The 12,830-nt window shown below is 37.6% G+C and overlaps 4 protein-coding genes across 5 annotated transcripts; 2 read left to right on the plus strand and 2 right to left on the minus strand.

The window, feature by feature from the left end:
• The first annotated feature begins 516 nt into the window (after window positions 1–516).
• Window positions 517–3,029, plus strand: LOC108042807 (succinyl-CoA:3-ketoacid-coenzyme A transferase, mitochondrial). The gene is made up of 4 exons (XM_017121261.2): window positions 517–679; window positions 1,168–1,366; window positions 1,539–2,515; window positions 2,581–3,029. The coding sequence occupies exons 1-4, from the start codon at window positions 620–622 to the stop codon at window positions 2,893–2,895; spliced, it is 1,551 nt and encodes a 516-aa protein (XP_016976750.1). The 5' UTR covers window positions 517–619; the 3' UTR covers window positions 2,896–3,029.
• Window positions 2,941–6,671, minus strand: LOC108042808. 2 transcript variants are annotated; one of them, XM_017121262.2, is made up of 3 exons: window positions 6,195–6,671; window positions 3,478–3,780; window positions 2,941–3,358 (listed from the first exon to the last, which is right to left on the minus strand). In XM_017121262.2, the coding sequence occupies exons 1-3, from the start codon at window positions 6,210–6,212 to the stop codon at window positions 3,038–3,040; spliced, it is 642 nt and encodes a 213-aa protein (XP_016976751.1). In that variant the 5' UTR covers window positions 6,213–6,671; the 3' UTR covers window positions 2,941–3,037. The 2 variants fall into 2 exon arrangements, with proteins under 2 accessions (XP_016976751.1, XP_016976752.1); XM_017121263.2 differs by lacking the exon at window positions 6,195–6,671 and adding an exon at window positions 4,362–4,385.
• A 311-nt stretch (window positions 6,672–6,982) lies between these two features.
• Window positions 6,983–8,520, minus strand: LOC108042802 (axoneme-associated protein mst101(1)). Its single transcript, XM_017121257.2, has one exon. The coding sequence runs from the start codon at window positions 8,471–8,473 to the stop codon at window positions 6,983–6,985; it is 1,491 nt and encodes a 496-aa protein (XP_016976746.2). The 5' UTR covers window positions 8,474–8,520.
• A 1,026-nt stretch (window positions 8,521–9,546) lies between these two features.
• On the plus strand, window positions 9,547–12,536 carry LOC108042803 (proton-coupled amino acid transporter-like protein CG1139). The gene is made up of 9 exons (XM_017121258.2): window positions 9,547–9,719; window positions 9,966–10,091; window positions 10,156–10,306; window positions 10,366–10,487; window positions 11,011–11,240; window positions 11,390–11,520; window positions 11,585–11,763; window positions 11,832–12,004; window positions 12,253–12,536. Exons 1-9 carry the CDS (start codon window positions 9,715–9,717, stop codon window positions 12,492–12,494), a joined length of 1,359 nt encoding a protein of 452 aa, XP_016976747.2. The 5' UTR covers window positions 9,547–9,714; the 3' UTR covers window positions 12,495–12,536.
• Window positions 12,537–12,830: the final 294 nt, after the last annotated feature.

A 12,830-nucleotide genomic window follows, 5' to 3' on the forward strand; every position in this document is an offset into this window, starting at 1 on the left:
TTTTTGTTGACTAAGCTTTACTGTGTGTGTTTCGGGATGTGGTTGTGTGGGTAAGCGCGTCCGCCGATTTCTATTGTTTGCAGCGAAATAAACAATTGCAGATATTTGTTATTGTTGCAATCAGCTGATGACAAAACAGCGATTTAATTCGATTTCTCAGTCGGTCACACTGAAAATCGATAAGAAAACAAAAACCGGGCTAAAAATTAAATTTAAAAAATATTTTATAAACTTGTTAGAACTTTATAAGTTTATATTGTTAGTTGTTAACAATTTCTTGGTATAGAGATATGTTATATTCTACTAGCATCAGAACAATTGTATAATTCATAATTAATTTCGTTGTAAATTTCTTTAAGCAACACAATATTTGCTTCCTTTTTAAATTAATTTTTTCTGTAGTTTATTCTTGTTTTGAATTTTAAAACAATTAAATTCGATTGCACTGTTTTTAAACAGCTGTTTCACCCATATAAACTATCGAACTGGATCAAAAGAACTAGCTCGCCAATACCTGTTGCGCACTTCAGCTGTTTATCATTCTCGTTTGTGTTGATTTCGCGAACAGTTTGTCTTAGTTTTAATCCGATATTATATTTTAAATAAACTTAAGTTAAAAATGCTCTGTCGGCTGGTGGGAAATGGCAACCTGGGCGCCCGATATTCAGCCTCTATCAAGGTAAAACTATCCCCGCCCGCATATCACAGATTTAACTGGAACAGATCTTCCAGAAATACGTAGATAAACTGGTTTAAACGAAAGACATATCTCAGTTATCTCTTTCAAGAGCAAATATTTAATTAATCATGTGATCAAAAAAGTGACAAACAAGTTTTTCCAGCAAAAACAAAACAGCAGGTGCTAATTTAAATTCCAGAAATAGAGCATTTCTATTTGTATGGACCCCACTTGTATGAGTTGTTTTGATTTAATGTTTTCTTGCCAATTGTGATAAGGATTATTTCGATGGAACCACGCGAACAATCCACTTGTGTATCACCTCACTGATTAGAATTACCCCCCTGGAATTCGAATTAAAAATAGGCGAAATTACGTAACGATTTGGCACAAACAAGCTCCACGCACGCTCACTTATACAGTGAAACCACCCATCATATCAAACCACTTTTTATGCTAATAGACCTTTGCGATCTTATACTATTCAGGCTATCGCGTGCTACTCCACGTCTGGAAAACAGCGAAATGGCAAGATCTACGAGTCAGCCATAGATGCAGTATCCGATGTCCAGGATGGCGCCAAGATCCTCTTCGGTGGATTCGGAATCTGCGGTATTCCGGAGAAGATGATCGACGCCCTCAAGCAGAAGGGAGTCAAAAATATCACTGGGGTTTCCAATAACGGAGGTAAGACTTTACAAAATACTAGTACTAGGTCTGTACAAATGTAAAATCCTTTCTTAGGATTCTTAGGATTTACATAAATTAAAATATGTATCATCTAAAGATATTTATGAAGAGTATTAGAATATATCTAATAAAAAGTACATATATCTAAAACAAATTCAATCTCTTCTAGGAGTTGACAATACCGGACTTGGAGTGCTGATCAAGCAGAAACAGGTGGCCAAGGTGATTGGTTCTTATGTGGGAGAAAACACAGAGCTAGTGCGTCAATATCTGGAAGGAGAACTGGCCGTGGAACTCACTCCCCAGGGAACCCTTGCAGAGAAGATCCGCGCTGGAGGAGCCGGTATTCCCGCCTTTTACACGCCCACGGGCTATGCCACTCTCGTTCAGGAAGGCGGTGCACCCATTAAATACTCCAAGGATGGCAAAGTGGAGATTGCTAGCCAAAAGAAACCTGTGAAGGAGTTCAATGGACAGAACTATGTGATGGAGGAGTCCATCTTTGCGGACTTTGCCTTTGTCAAGGCCCAAAAGGCTGATCCCTTGGGCAATCTGGTGTTCAACAAGGCAGCCAGGAACTTCAATGCTCCCATGTGCAGGGCTGCCAAGATCACCGTAGCCGAAGTGGAGGAAATAGTGCCCATTGGAGCCCTCTCTCCTGATGAGATCCATGTGCCCGGCATTTATGTGAAGCGCATCTTCAAGGGCACCGACTACAACAAGCGAGTGGAGCGGTTGAGGATCACGGAGCCCAAGGATCCTAGTAAGCCCGTTCCACCCCCTAGCCCTGCCCAGGCTCTGCGGGAGCGTATTGCTCGGCGCGTGGCTCTGGAGTTCCGTGATGGCATGTTCGCCAATCTCGGCATTGGCATTCCCGTCCTCTCCTCCAACTATATCCCGCAGGGCATGAGTGTGATGCTGCAGTCGGAGAATGGAATCCTGGGTCTAGGTCCCTTCCCCACCAAGGACGAAGTGGACCCGGATTTGATTAATGCCGGCAAAGAAAGTGTAACTGTTGTCCCCGGAGCTTCTTACTTTGGCTCTGATGACAGCTTCGCCATGATCCGTGGTGGTCATGTGGATATCACCATTCTTGGCGCCATGGAGGTGTCGGCCACCGGCGATCTGGCGAACTGGATGATTCCTGTAAGAATGGCATAAAAATTATCAATCAAAATACGAATACCTACTTAAATATCGCTCTATTTCAGGGTAAGCTGGTGAAGGGCATGGGTGGAGCTATGGATTTAGTGGCTGCACCTGGCACCAAGGTGATCATCACCATGGAGCACAATGCCCGCGATGGTTCCCCCAAGATTTTGGAGACCTGTTCCTTGCCACTCACCGGCAAGGGTGTGATCGACCTGATCATTTCCGAAAAGGCCGTGTTCCAGGTGGAAAAGGGAGTGGGCCTGACGCTGATCGAGGTGGCCGAAGGTTACACTGTGGACGACATCATCGCCAGCACTGGAGCCAAGTTCACAGTGTCCCCCAATGTCAAGACGATGGGTCAGATTCCGGTTTGATGAACCCTTTATGTGGATTGCCCAGAGAAGCTGCAATATCTCCACTTGAGTGATAAACGAGTGCATTTATTTTTTGTTGATCGTGTGACAAAACCATTTCTGTTACTAAAATATAAAGACCGTGTTGAAACTAATTTAGCAATTAAGCAATAGCCTTTGCCATATCCTTAAGAGCCGCCGATCGATGTGCGTTCCGCATTTGTTTGTTGAGAATGTCGAAGATGCGATTGTACTTGCTGTCGCTTTCTGTGCGGCAAATGGCACAGAATTGCGAGGAGAGCACGTGAAGTGGACTCCGGAAGTACAGGCCCTTTTGCATCGTGAGGCTATTCTTGTGGTGCGACATCGTGTGCAGTACGATCTCGATGATGGCTAAAATGGATCCGATGAAGAAGTTGTAGCAGAAGAGCGTGGGCACCAGGAACAGCAGGTAATGATTTCGGGAGTAGCCCAGAATGATGTTCTGTAAAGGGAAATATAACAATTTTAAATTGTAAACATTGAATTAGAAAAATTGAAGATAAAAATTATGAAAATAATATTTAAATTCATATTAAATGTAAACATTTGTATAAAACTTACGCTGCTAACGCCATCCATTTGGCAGTAGTCCTCTCGCTCGTAGCCCGGAGTTGCCTTCTTGGACGCCTTTTTGGGAATCACAGTGGCTGCTCCATGCCTCACCGTATTGGCCAGCTCATCGTCCACCTCATCACAGATGGTTCCACGCAGGAAGTGCTTAGGTACATGGAAATTGGTGTGTTTTCGAAAGCGCATCTTCGAGATTTGATCGTGGATCGGCTCACCGGTTTCCTCATCGTAGGCCGGCCTATTCACTCGCACGGTATCTGTGTAGAAGTATTCCAACTCACCAGTTTCGCAATTCTGCAGAAGATTGGATCGGAACAGATTATATAGGGGTAAGAGAACAGTCTAAGAGAGCGAAAGAGAGCCAGACGACATTCTATGGTGGCGTGATCGTACTTTATGTACCTAAACATGGTCAAAATTTGCAAGTCAGATTTATGGAGCCACAGGGCAAAAATTGATTTATTTGTTTTGGTTTACATATGGTAAAAATCTTTCCAAAAATCTTTAAGAGCAGGCAAGCTGATAAAGTTAGACTTACCTATTGGCCATTTTTAACTATCTAAAAGAGCAGAAACTATTCAAAGAGTACTAATAACTATTTTGCTATAGGATGATAAATACAGTTTCATAAAAATTTGTTCAAGAGTACTTTTCTCTCTTTTTTCTCTTAGTTTCTCTTTTTGGTTTTTTTTATTGTTTTGAATTGTTATCAACAGTCTAGAAAAAACAAAGCGCCAGTGGAAATGTTTTTGTATAGCCCTAAAATAGAATCACGTACAGCGTTTCTGATAAGATCGGAAGATCGGACAGCCGGGCGTATGAGTAATGAATTTGCGACACCGGAGATAATCTGCAACAGGCACCCAACTTCTTACCACCAGCATGGTTTCTTCGGTACTAACTCTAGACCCTCCAAAATCGAAAGCGAAATAGAGCGGCGAAGTCAAGTTTTACTTATCAGCTTCGGTTGGAAGTCGGGCTAATCGACAGACGCCGCTTATCATTACTATATGGCCGGTGAAGGAAAACCGGGGTGTTACTTATCTCCGACAGCCGCTACGACTATTAACGTACAATTAAGCCATATGGACAGCAACAAATTGTAAATTGCACATGCAATTACAGACTTTTTTTACTAAATTTTCACATTTTTTTTGCAATTGTTGCATTAATAACTTCTGAGTTGCATAAGCCCTGACCGGTTTGCGTGTCAAATATAATTTGATCAGAATAAATATAATTTAAAGAGGCTTAATTAATCTGATCATATAAATTGAGTTATTGAGCGAAATCGAAACTATTTGTAAGAACATTTCGAAAGGTAATTATTTTAAATTCTACTAAATATTGACAACTTGTTGGCATTATTCTTTATTATTCCTTTTGAAAGCTTAGGTTGTGGAGTCACTAAATTCAAAAAAATAGTTTTATAGGTGGTAAAACTCGGAAATAAATACATTTTCTTGTATTATTTACTTCAAAGGAGTTATATGTAAATATATACTTTATTTAAAACATATATACAAAATATGTAAAACACCTTATTTTTAGGGTATTAGAATACCTCCCCGTAATTATTTAATGAGGTTTAGCTAATAACAATTAAAATGTAAATACAAGTCTTAAACAACTCACTTTTTTATATGAAATTCTGGGAAATAACTACCAAAATTACGGTCCAAATTACAAAATTACGTACACAGCAAACCAAATTGTTGTATGACTACTGTGAGAACAAAAAAATGAAGTATAGATAGAAAGCTTTTGATGAGTATGAAGTAAACATGGTAGCATGATAACTTGTCTACTCCCACTTGAGTTAAGATTACCTGGCCGGTAGTCGGCGTCCACTTTCAGACTGATTAAAAATACCTATATATATTTACCCACCCACTTTGTAGACAGTTAAGGGTTATTCAAACATATAAGCATGGACGAATATATAAAATTTATATTTGACCTCTCCTTTTAGGCTTTTTAAAAAACATTTAAATTGTTTAAATAGCAAACAAGATAAGAAAATCGTTATTTGATCCTGATGAGTACCTCTACTTTAGTAAAGATCGTTTATAAACTATTTAATCTTGTGTAATGTTTTTTTAAACCTGATAAAAATACTAAATTGTATGAATCATTATCTAAAAATGTATATAATCCTGCTTTGATCAGGTTCTTGATATGCGTTATGTATATTTTAATATAGGGTATTGGGCGTACAATTTTTCACCGAATAAATTTGGGTATTTCAGGACACCTTTATGATGACGCCTACTATTGACAAAGTTGGCTAATGTCAACGAAATGTATTTTAGGTACCAGACAAAAGACTGTATAGACAGATAAGCTTGATGAACAGAAAAAAAACAAGGCCAGTTAATCAATGTGACTAGATAATCTACACAATATTCTGTTTATGAATTTGGTTATTGCGTTCTTTTTTCCGGCTTAGTAAAGTCACAGTGGGCTTATTGCTGTATTGTAATTAACAGAGATTGCGTTTTTTTGAGTTTTACCCCGGCATTTTATGATACCTTAATTACGAGACCTAAAAGAACCGAAACTTTTCACTGATCCGGTCTCTTTTAACTATCTTTGTTTTCCGACAAAATAAGATGGGTAAAAGTCCGAAAACTGGTTTACAGATCACACATACGCACCGTGGGCTCTCTCTTCTCTTCACCTATTTTTTTGTCGACATTGGCACTTACCTTAATGGAATAACCCATGGCTGACTTGTTGGTATATTTTCACAGTTATATCTGCGTCTGGCTTTGTTTTTATTTGTTTAATTTCCTTGGCCGAAACTATTTTTTCCCGCGAACCACATGCAAACTCACACAATCGGCATATATTTAACGATTATAGGTGCGCGTGTGAGTGTTGATGTTTTGATCCACTGCAATTTAAATATATAGGCTAGAAAACTGTGAGATGATGGAAATTTTGAAACCGGTTAAGCGGTTCTCCAGTAGTTTTTGTTGTGCCCGTTTCATTTGCCGATTGCGGTTAGTTTAGTCGAGTGGCGACCTGTTGGCTTTTCGATGATTTGGGAGAACCGCAACTAAATTTGCATAGCCACTCGGTATAATGACTCAAAATACGTATTTACGATTTCGGAATTTCACGTTTCTCTCTGTCGACTTGAACTTTTTCCACACACGCACACCGAACAACTGATTCGATTCGAGAGAGCGGTACGGGCAGTATGACCGCCGTTAGACCGCTTAGATATACCAGTTTTTCAAAAAGCTTTGTTAAAGTTTATCAACTTTAAAAATACCGAAACACAAATTAATTTTTTTTACGTATACTTTTTGTTTTATTTTATAGGATTTATTTTATATTATAAAGTTGTAAATTCAAAATTCATTGACAAAACTTAATACCATTTTTTTTTTGGAATTTTAAAATTGTATAAATAACGGATGGGGCTCTGTTTATTTTTGTAGTTTATTTATAAGGTTTAATTTATTTAGCTATAATAAAAATATATTTTTTATTTGTCATCCTTTTTATTGGTATCTGGATCACATTTTTCCTTTTTCTCTGACTCTTTTTTCTTTTTGTCTTCACATTCCTTTTTTTCCAAAGCGTCCATGCACTTTAGCTTAAACTCTTTAAAAACACGCAAGACCGATTTTTCTTCATCAGATTTTGCAGTATTCTCCCCTACGCATTTATCGCCCTTCTTCTTGTCCTCTTCGCATTTTTTCTTCTCTTCCTCCTCAAACTTTTTCTTTAATTCTTCTTCCTCACACTTTTTCTTCAATTGTTCTTCCATACATTTTTTTTTCATTGCTTCTTCCTCACACTTTTTCTTCATTTGTTCTTCTTCACACTTTTTCTTCTTTTCTTCTTCTTCACACTTTTTCTTCTTTTCTTCTTCCTCACACCTCTTTTTCATTTCTTCTTCCTCACACTTTTTCTTTTTTTCTTCTTCCTTACACCTCTTCATTTCTTCTCCCTCACACTTTTTCTTCCTTTCTTGTTCCTCACACTCTTTCTTCCTTGCTTCTTCCTCACACTTTTTCTTTTTTTCTTCTTCTTCACACTTTTTCTTCCGTTCTTCTTCCTCACACTTTTTCCTTTGTTGTTCTTCCTGAGACTTTTTCTTAGCCTCGGCTTCTTTTTTTATCTTTTCTTCCTGACATTTTCTATTGGCCTCTTCATTTTTCTTTTTCTCTACTTCGTCACGCTTCTTTTTAGTTTCCTCTGCCTTTTTCTTTTTTTCTTCCTCCTCGTATTTCTTTTTGGCCTCGGTATTCTTTTTCTTCTCTTCTGCGTCACATTTCGCCTTTTCTTCGGCGCGTTTTTTTTCCTCTTTTGCTTTTATGTCCGCTTCTCTCTTCTCACACCAAGCCTTCAATTCTTCTTCGCTCATATCCTCGAGCTTCTTTTGGGGCTTTTCGCCTTCCTTCTTTTGCTGCTCCTTCTTTTTAATGTCTTCTTCCTTTTTCTTGCACCACTCCTCCAACTCCTCTTCGCTCATATCCTGAATACTCTTCTCCTTCTTGTCCTTCTCGATTTGCTTGGCCTGAGCCTCAAGTATTGCATCACACTCGACTTCCAGTTCCTTCATGGTCTCCAATTCGGACTCCTCAGGGATGGTTTCTTCATCAGCTTCTATGGATGCCTGCAGCCCTCCATCCAAACGACGTTCGTCGCGCAGCTCCGTGGCCGTGGTCAATAGATCCATAAACGAGAATCGATGATAGCCAAAGTATAGTGGATTTTTGTATTCCAAAGCTTTTCCAGCTCCCGGCCCCAACGTCTCATCGGGTGAACTAAACTGGCGAAAGGACGAAGGACTCACGAAAGCGGGCACATCTATGGCATTGTGATCCACACTGGATGGGTTGTAACCCTCATCGGGAGGATCCTTCGGAGGATGTGGGGTGTTCGACGGCTTGCTGCTCAGCTTGGGCTTATCACATAGCCGGCGAAGGATCACGGGCTGGATTATAGGACGAAATAGTCTTTTTGACATGATCGAGTGCCGCCTTTTCTAACATTAATTTATTTTGGGTGTTTACTATCAAACATTTAATGGGATGTAATTTTCAAAGGCTACCAAGTTGGAGAAAACAAAAAATAAAAACAATCGGGGGCTTTACTAATATCATAAGGGTTTTTAAATCATACAAATATTAAAAAAATACATTTTAAGGACAATAATTTCATTGTGAAGGATTACGGAAGTATTTTTCACTCCCCACTTTTAATGATATATTTTGCACCCTAAATAATAAAAATAATAGTTATAGATGTTAATAATACAAATTATGGTTTCGATACTTATTATAATATATTATTTATTTTTAAATTTAAACAGCAACAATTTCATCTTCTATTCCTATCAATTACAATTATATACATTACGCATCCGCACTGTAGACTCAAAAAATACATTGAGCTGTTGCCAAAATTTGTTTGTAAAATAATTGTTATAAATTTAAATACAACAAATGATGGTTTCTATATGTAGTTTTATTATTTATTTTTAAATGTAAAGTGTTCAACAACTGTATCTTATATTCCTATGAAATACAATTATCTACATTACGCATCCGCACTGTGGTTTAATTGACAAAAATACATCAAGCTGTTACCAAAATTAATACCAAGACCACAAACGGTGATGGCGGTGTAAAGTAAAATACAAGAAAAGCTTTCAATTTTGTGTGTGAAAATCGGTTTACATTTGGTGTTGGTCTAATCTAAACTTTCGCTATAATATATAAGGTAAATAATTTGTTAATTATTAATTGATGAACTTTTCGGGAGGTTCAAAAACGATCACCAAACTGGTTAAGGTCTGTATTCGGGCTTAAGTTTTTTTTTACTTTTTAATGTATTTGCTTATAATAAAAAGTGCACACATTATTTTGGCATATATTTCGTTTTGCTGCGTTTCGTTTCCCGAAATTCCCAGCAAAGAATTTTGGTACGGCTGATTATCGTACAATTATCTTTTTAAGATTATCAGCAAGGTTTACGAACGAGAGGTGTTGAGCGGCTTCGACCGGGATCCGAAATTTAGTATCCGTCCGTTGGGCCAGGCATTCGGTTGCTTCCCCAAGAAAGCAGTTCCCTTCGAAATCTGGTTGCGCCAGGAATTCGCAATCGCAAAAAGATCTTGTCTCCCGGTGGTTTAATTGCGTGTGATAAAAGATTTATAAACCCGAGCACAAGTAGCTTTATCAAATACTCGGTCGCTACTTTATCGCTATGAAGTGAGTCGTCTTCGTGTTCTCCTGATCTTGAGATCGTAAAAAAATTAGCTAACCGACGCGCAATGACAATATATGACAAAACATTTACCCTAATTAAAACCCGGTTAAAAATGTTTTTTACGACATTTTTTTTGGATAACATTTTTTACCAAGTTTCCTCCTTGGGGTTTATACTTTTTAAGACTCGTTCCATTTATTAATCAATCAATTCACCTCAAAAACAATTTTTTATTGCCTCTTTGATAGCGCCGATATAAAAACTGTGACGGTTTACCCGACAACATTGGAATTAACGACTCCAACGAAACCAGCGAATGGCAGTAACGATGATTATGATCCTCATCAGCACCGCAATGTGAAAAATCCCACGACGTAAGTTTAGGATTTTTCATTGTGGAGAATTTATGGAAAATTCTACTGTTTTATTTTCCCCCAGAAACTGGCAAACCTTTGCTCATTTTCTGAAGGCTTCTGTGGGCACAGGAGTTTTGGCCATGCCCAGTGCATTTGCGAATGCGGGATATGTAAACGGCACCATTCTTACACTGATCATCGGGTCTCTGGCCCTGTATTGCCTGCATATTTTGGTGGGTTTAAGATTAAATAACAATATTAAGTTACTTAATATTAATATCTATTTTCACAGATCAGTTGCATGTATACATTGTGCAAACGACAACGAGTTCCCTATGTCAGCTTTTCCCAGGCGATGAATCTGGGCCTCAAACAGGGTCCACCCTGGCTGCGTTGTTTAGCCCCTATTTCAATGTGAGTAGAGTAATTCTGGAAAACTATTGTACTATCTGTAAATTCCCAATTTTGCAATCTCCACGCTGCATTTACTATCTTTGTAAGTATTTTTTAATGACTTGATTATTGGACAAAACAAATCTTATCTTGTATTTAATCAGTCGATTTCAATTACGAGATTACATATATATGTATATGCCTTGTAATAATATCTTATATATATGAATTACTTTGTTGTTCACATGGTTCTATAAACATAAATTAAGAATTGACTTGGTTAGCTATAATTGGTTGACGATCATGGTAATTGGTAACCCAATTATTTCAGTAGCTTTGTTTAATCAAACCGTTTCTTTTGGGAGCTGACGATAAGGGTTTAGTGACCTCCTTTTGCGTTCTAATAGCTATAGCTCGAATTTATAACCTAATTTCTCTTATATCAGCCAGAAAAAGAAATCAAAATTCATATTTATTTAAATAAATAAATGTTTAGTTTATTTAAAAGAAACTGAATAAACCTAAAATTCTTTTTTTTTCTCAGACCCTTTGTAGATGGTTTCCTGGCCTTTTATCATTTCGGCATCTGCTGCGTCTATGTGGTTTTCATAGCTGAAAGCATAAAGCAGTTGGTGGATGAGTGGAGTGGAGTGCAGTGGGATGTCCGAATATACATGTGCATAATAATAGTTCCACTTCTGCTGATATACAGCATCAAGAATTTAAAATTACTAGCACCTTTTTCCAGTGCTGCAAATCTTCTTTTGCTCGTGGGTAAGTTTATTTTAATACATTAAATAGAATGCAAATTGAGCAAATAATAATATTAGAACACAAAAGGTATTCGGATTTATTAACTAAGGAATTGTTTGTTTTTTTATTTATGCTTAAACTGTTTTAATTTATTTTCTTACATTTTTCAGGCTTTGGTATAATTTTGTACTATATATTTGAGGACTTACCTCCTTTAAGTGAACGAGAACCTTTCGTGGCCGTCACAAAGTTACCAACTTTCTTTGGCACAGTACTTTTTGCATTGGAAGCAGTGGGTGTGGTATGATTATAAATTAATTTAAATATTAAAACTAGGAAAAGTAATCCAATGTTTTCTATTAAAGATATTAGCGATTGAGGAAAATATGGCCACGCCCAGGGCCTTCGTGCGCCCCTGTGGAATTATGAATGGTGGTATGTCAATAGTACTGGGGCTATATGTACTCCTTGGGTTCTTTGGATACTGGAAATATGGCGAAGAGGCTTTGGGCAGTATTACTCTAAATATTCCACAGTCTGATATGTGAGTTTTTAGTTTTATTGGAATGTTTTCTAATTAAATTGGTTATTCAATTTAAATTCACTTTTCAGACCCGCTCAGGTGGTTAAAGTATTCTTTGCCATCACTACCTGGATTTCCTATGCCTTGCAGGGTTATGTAACTGCCCATATCCTGTGGAGTAAATACCTGTCCAAGCATTTTAAGGAAACCAGGCAGACACTATATGAACTGATCTTTAGAGCTATTATTGTGCTGCTGACTTGTAAGTAGAATATTGGATAATTAAACGCTGACATAATTTATATTTAATTTAAGTAGGGTTTCCTTATTTACTTTCAATTTTAAGAACTAAAAATCGGTTTTCTCTTCATATCAATAGACAATTAATTGGGGTATAGTTCTCAAGAATATTTCATTGCTGGTTTTTTTGTTGACATTGAAATTTACATAAAGTTTATGAAAAATAATACAGAAAATTGTACAATAAATAAATTGGATATCTTTTTTCAGTTGCCTGTGCTGTTGCTATTCCGGATTTATCTGTATTCCTTTCTCTGGTGGGATCCTTTTGCCTGTCGATCCTGGGCCTCATCTTTCCAGCTTTGCTCCAGATATGCGTGCAATATACCGAGGGCTATGGACCACTCCGTATAAAATTGATCATCAATCTGCTGCTTTTGTGCTTTGGAGTGTTCGGTGGTGTTGTGGGTACTTATGTGAGCATTGTGGACATCATTGAGGTCTACAAATAAATTTCGAATTTAAACTTGTTCAATAAACCTGGCATTACTTTACCTTTGATGTTGTGCACTTGGGGTTTATTACGATTGGCTTATAAACACACACACACACACAATAATCAAACTTGGTTTATGGCCAGCTTATCCAAACAGTTCAGAAGTAAAGCTGCCAAAGTAGACCAAATATTTTTAATTTTAATTAAAAGCTTAGCCCAGGTATTGGCTTGGTTTGAGGGAAATGTGTGGGGAAGATGGGGGAAATGCAATGCAGCCCAGTTATGCAGTGAGAGAAAGAGAAGGCGGGAAAGCTGGCCAGTTGCAACGAACTGTAATTAAATGCAACCGCAA

Source organism: Drosophila rhopaloa, unplaced genomic scaffold, assembly GCF_018152115.1.
Source record: "Drosophila rhopaloa isolate 14029-0021.01 unplaced genomic scaffold, ASM1815211v1 contig_163, whole genome shotgun sequence".
Taxonomy (NCBI): Eukaryota; Metazoa; Arthropoda; class Insecta; order Diptera; family Drosophilidae; genus Drosophila; species Drosophila rhopaloa.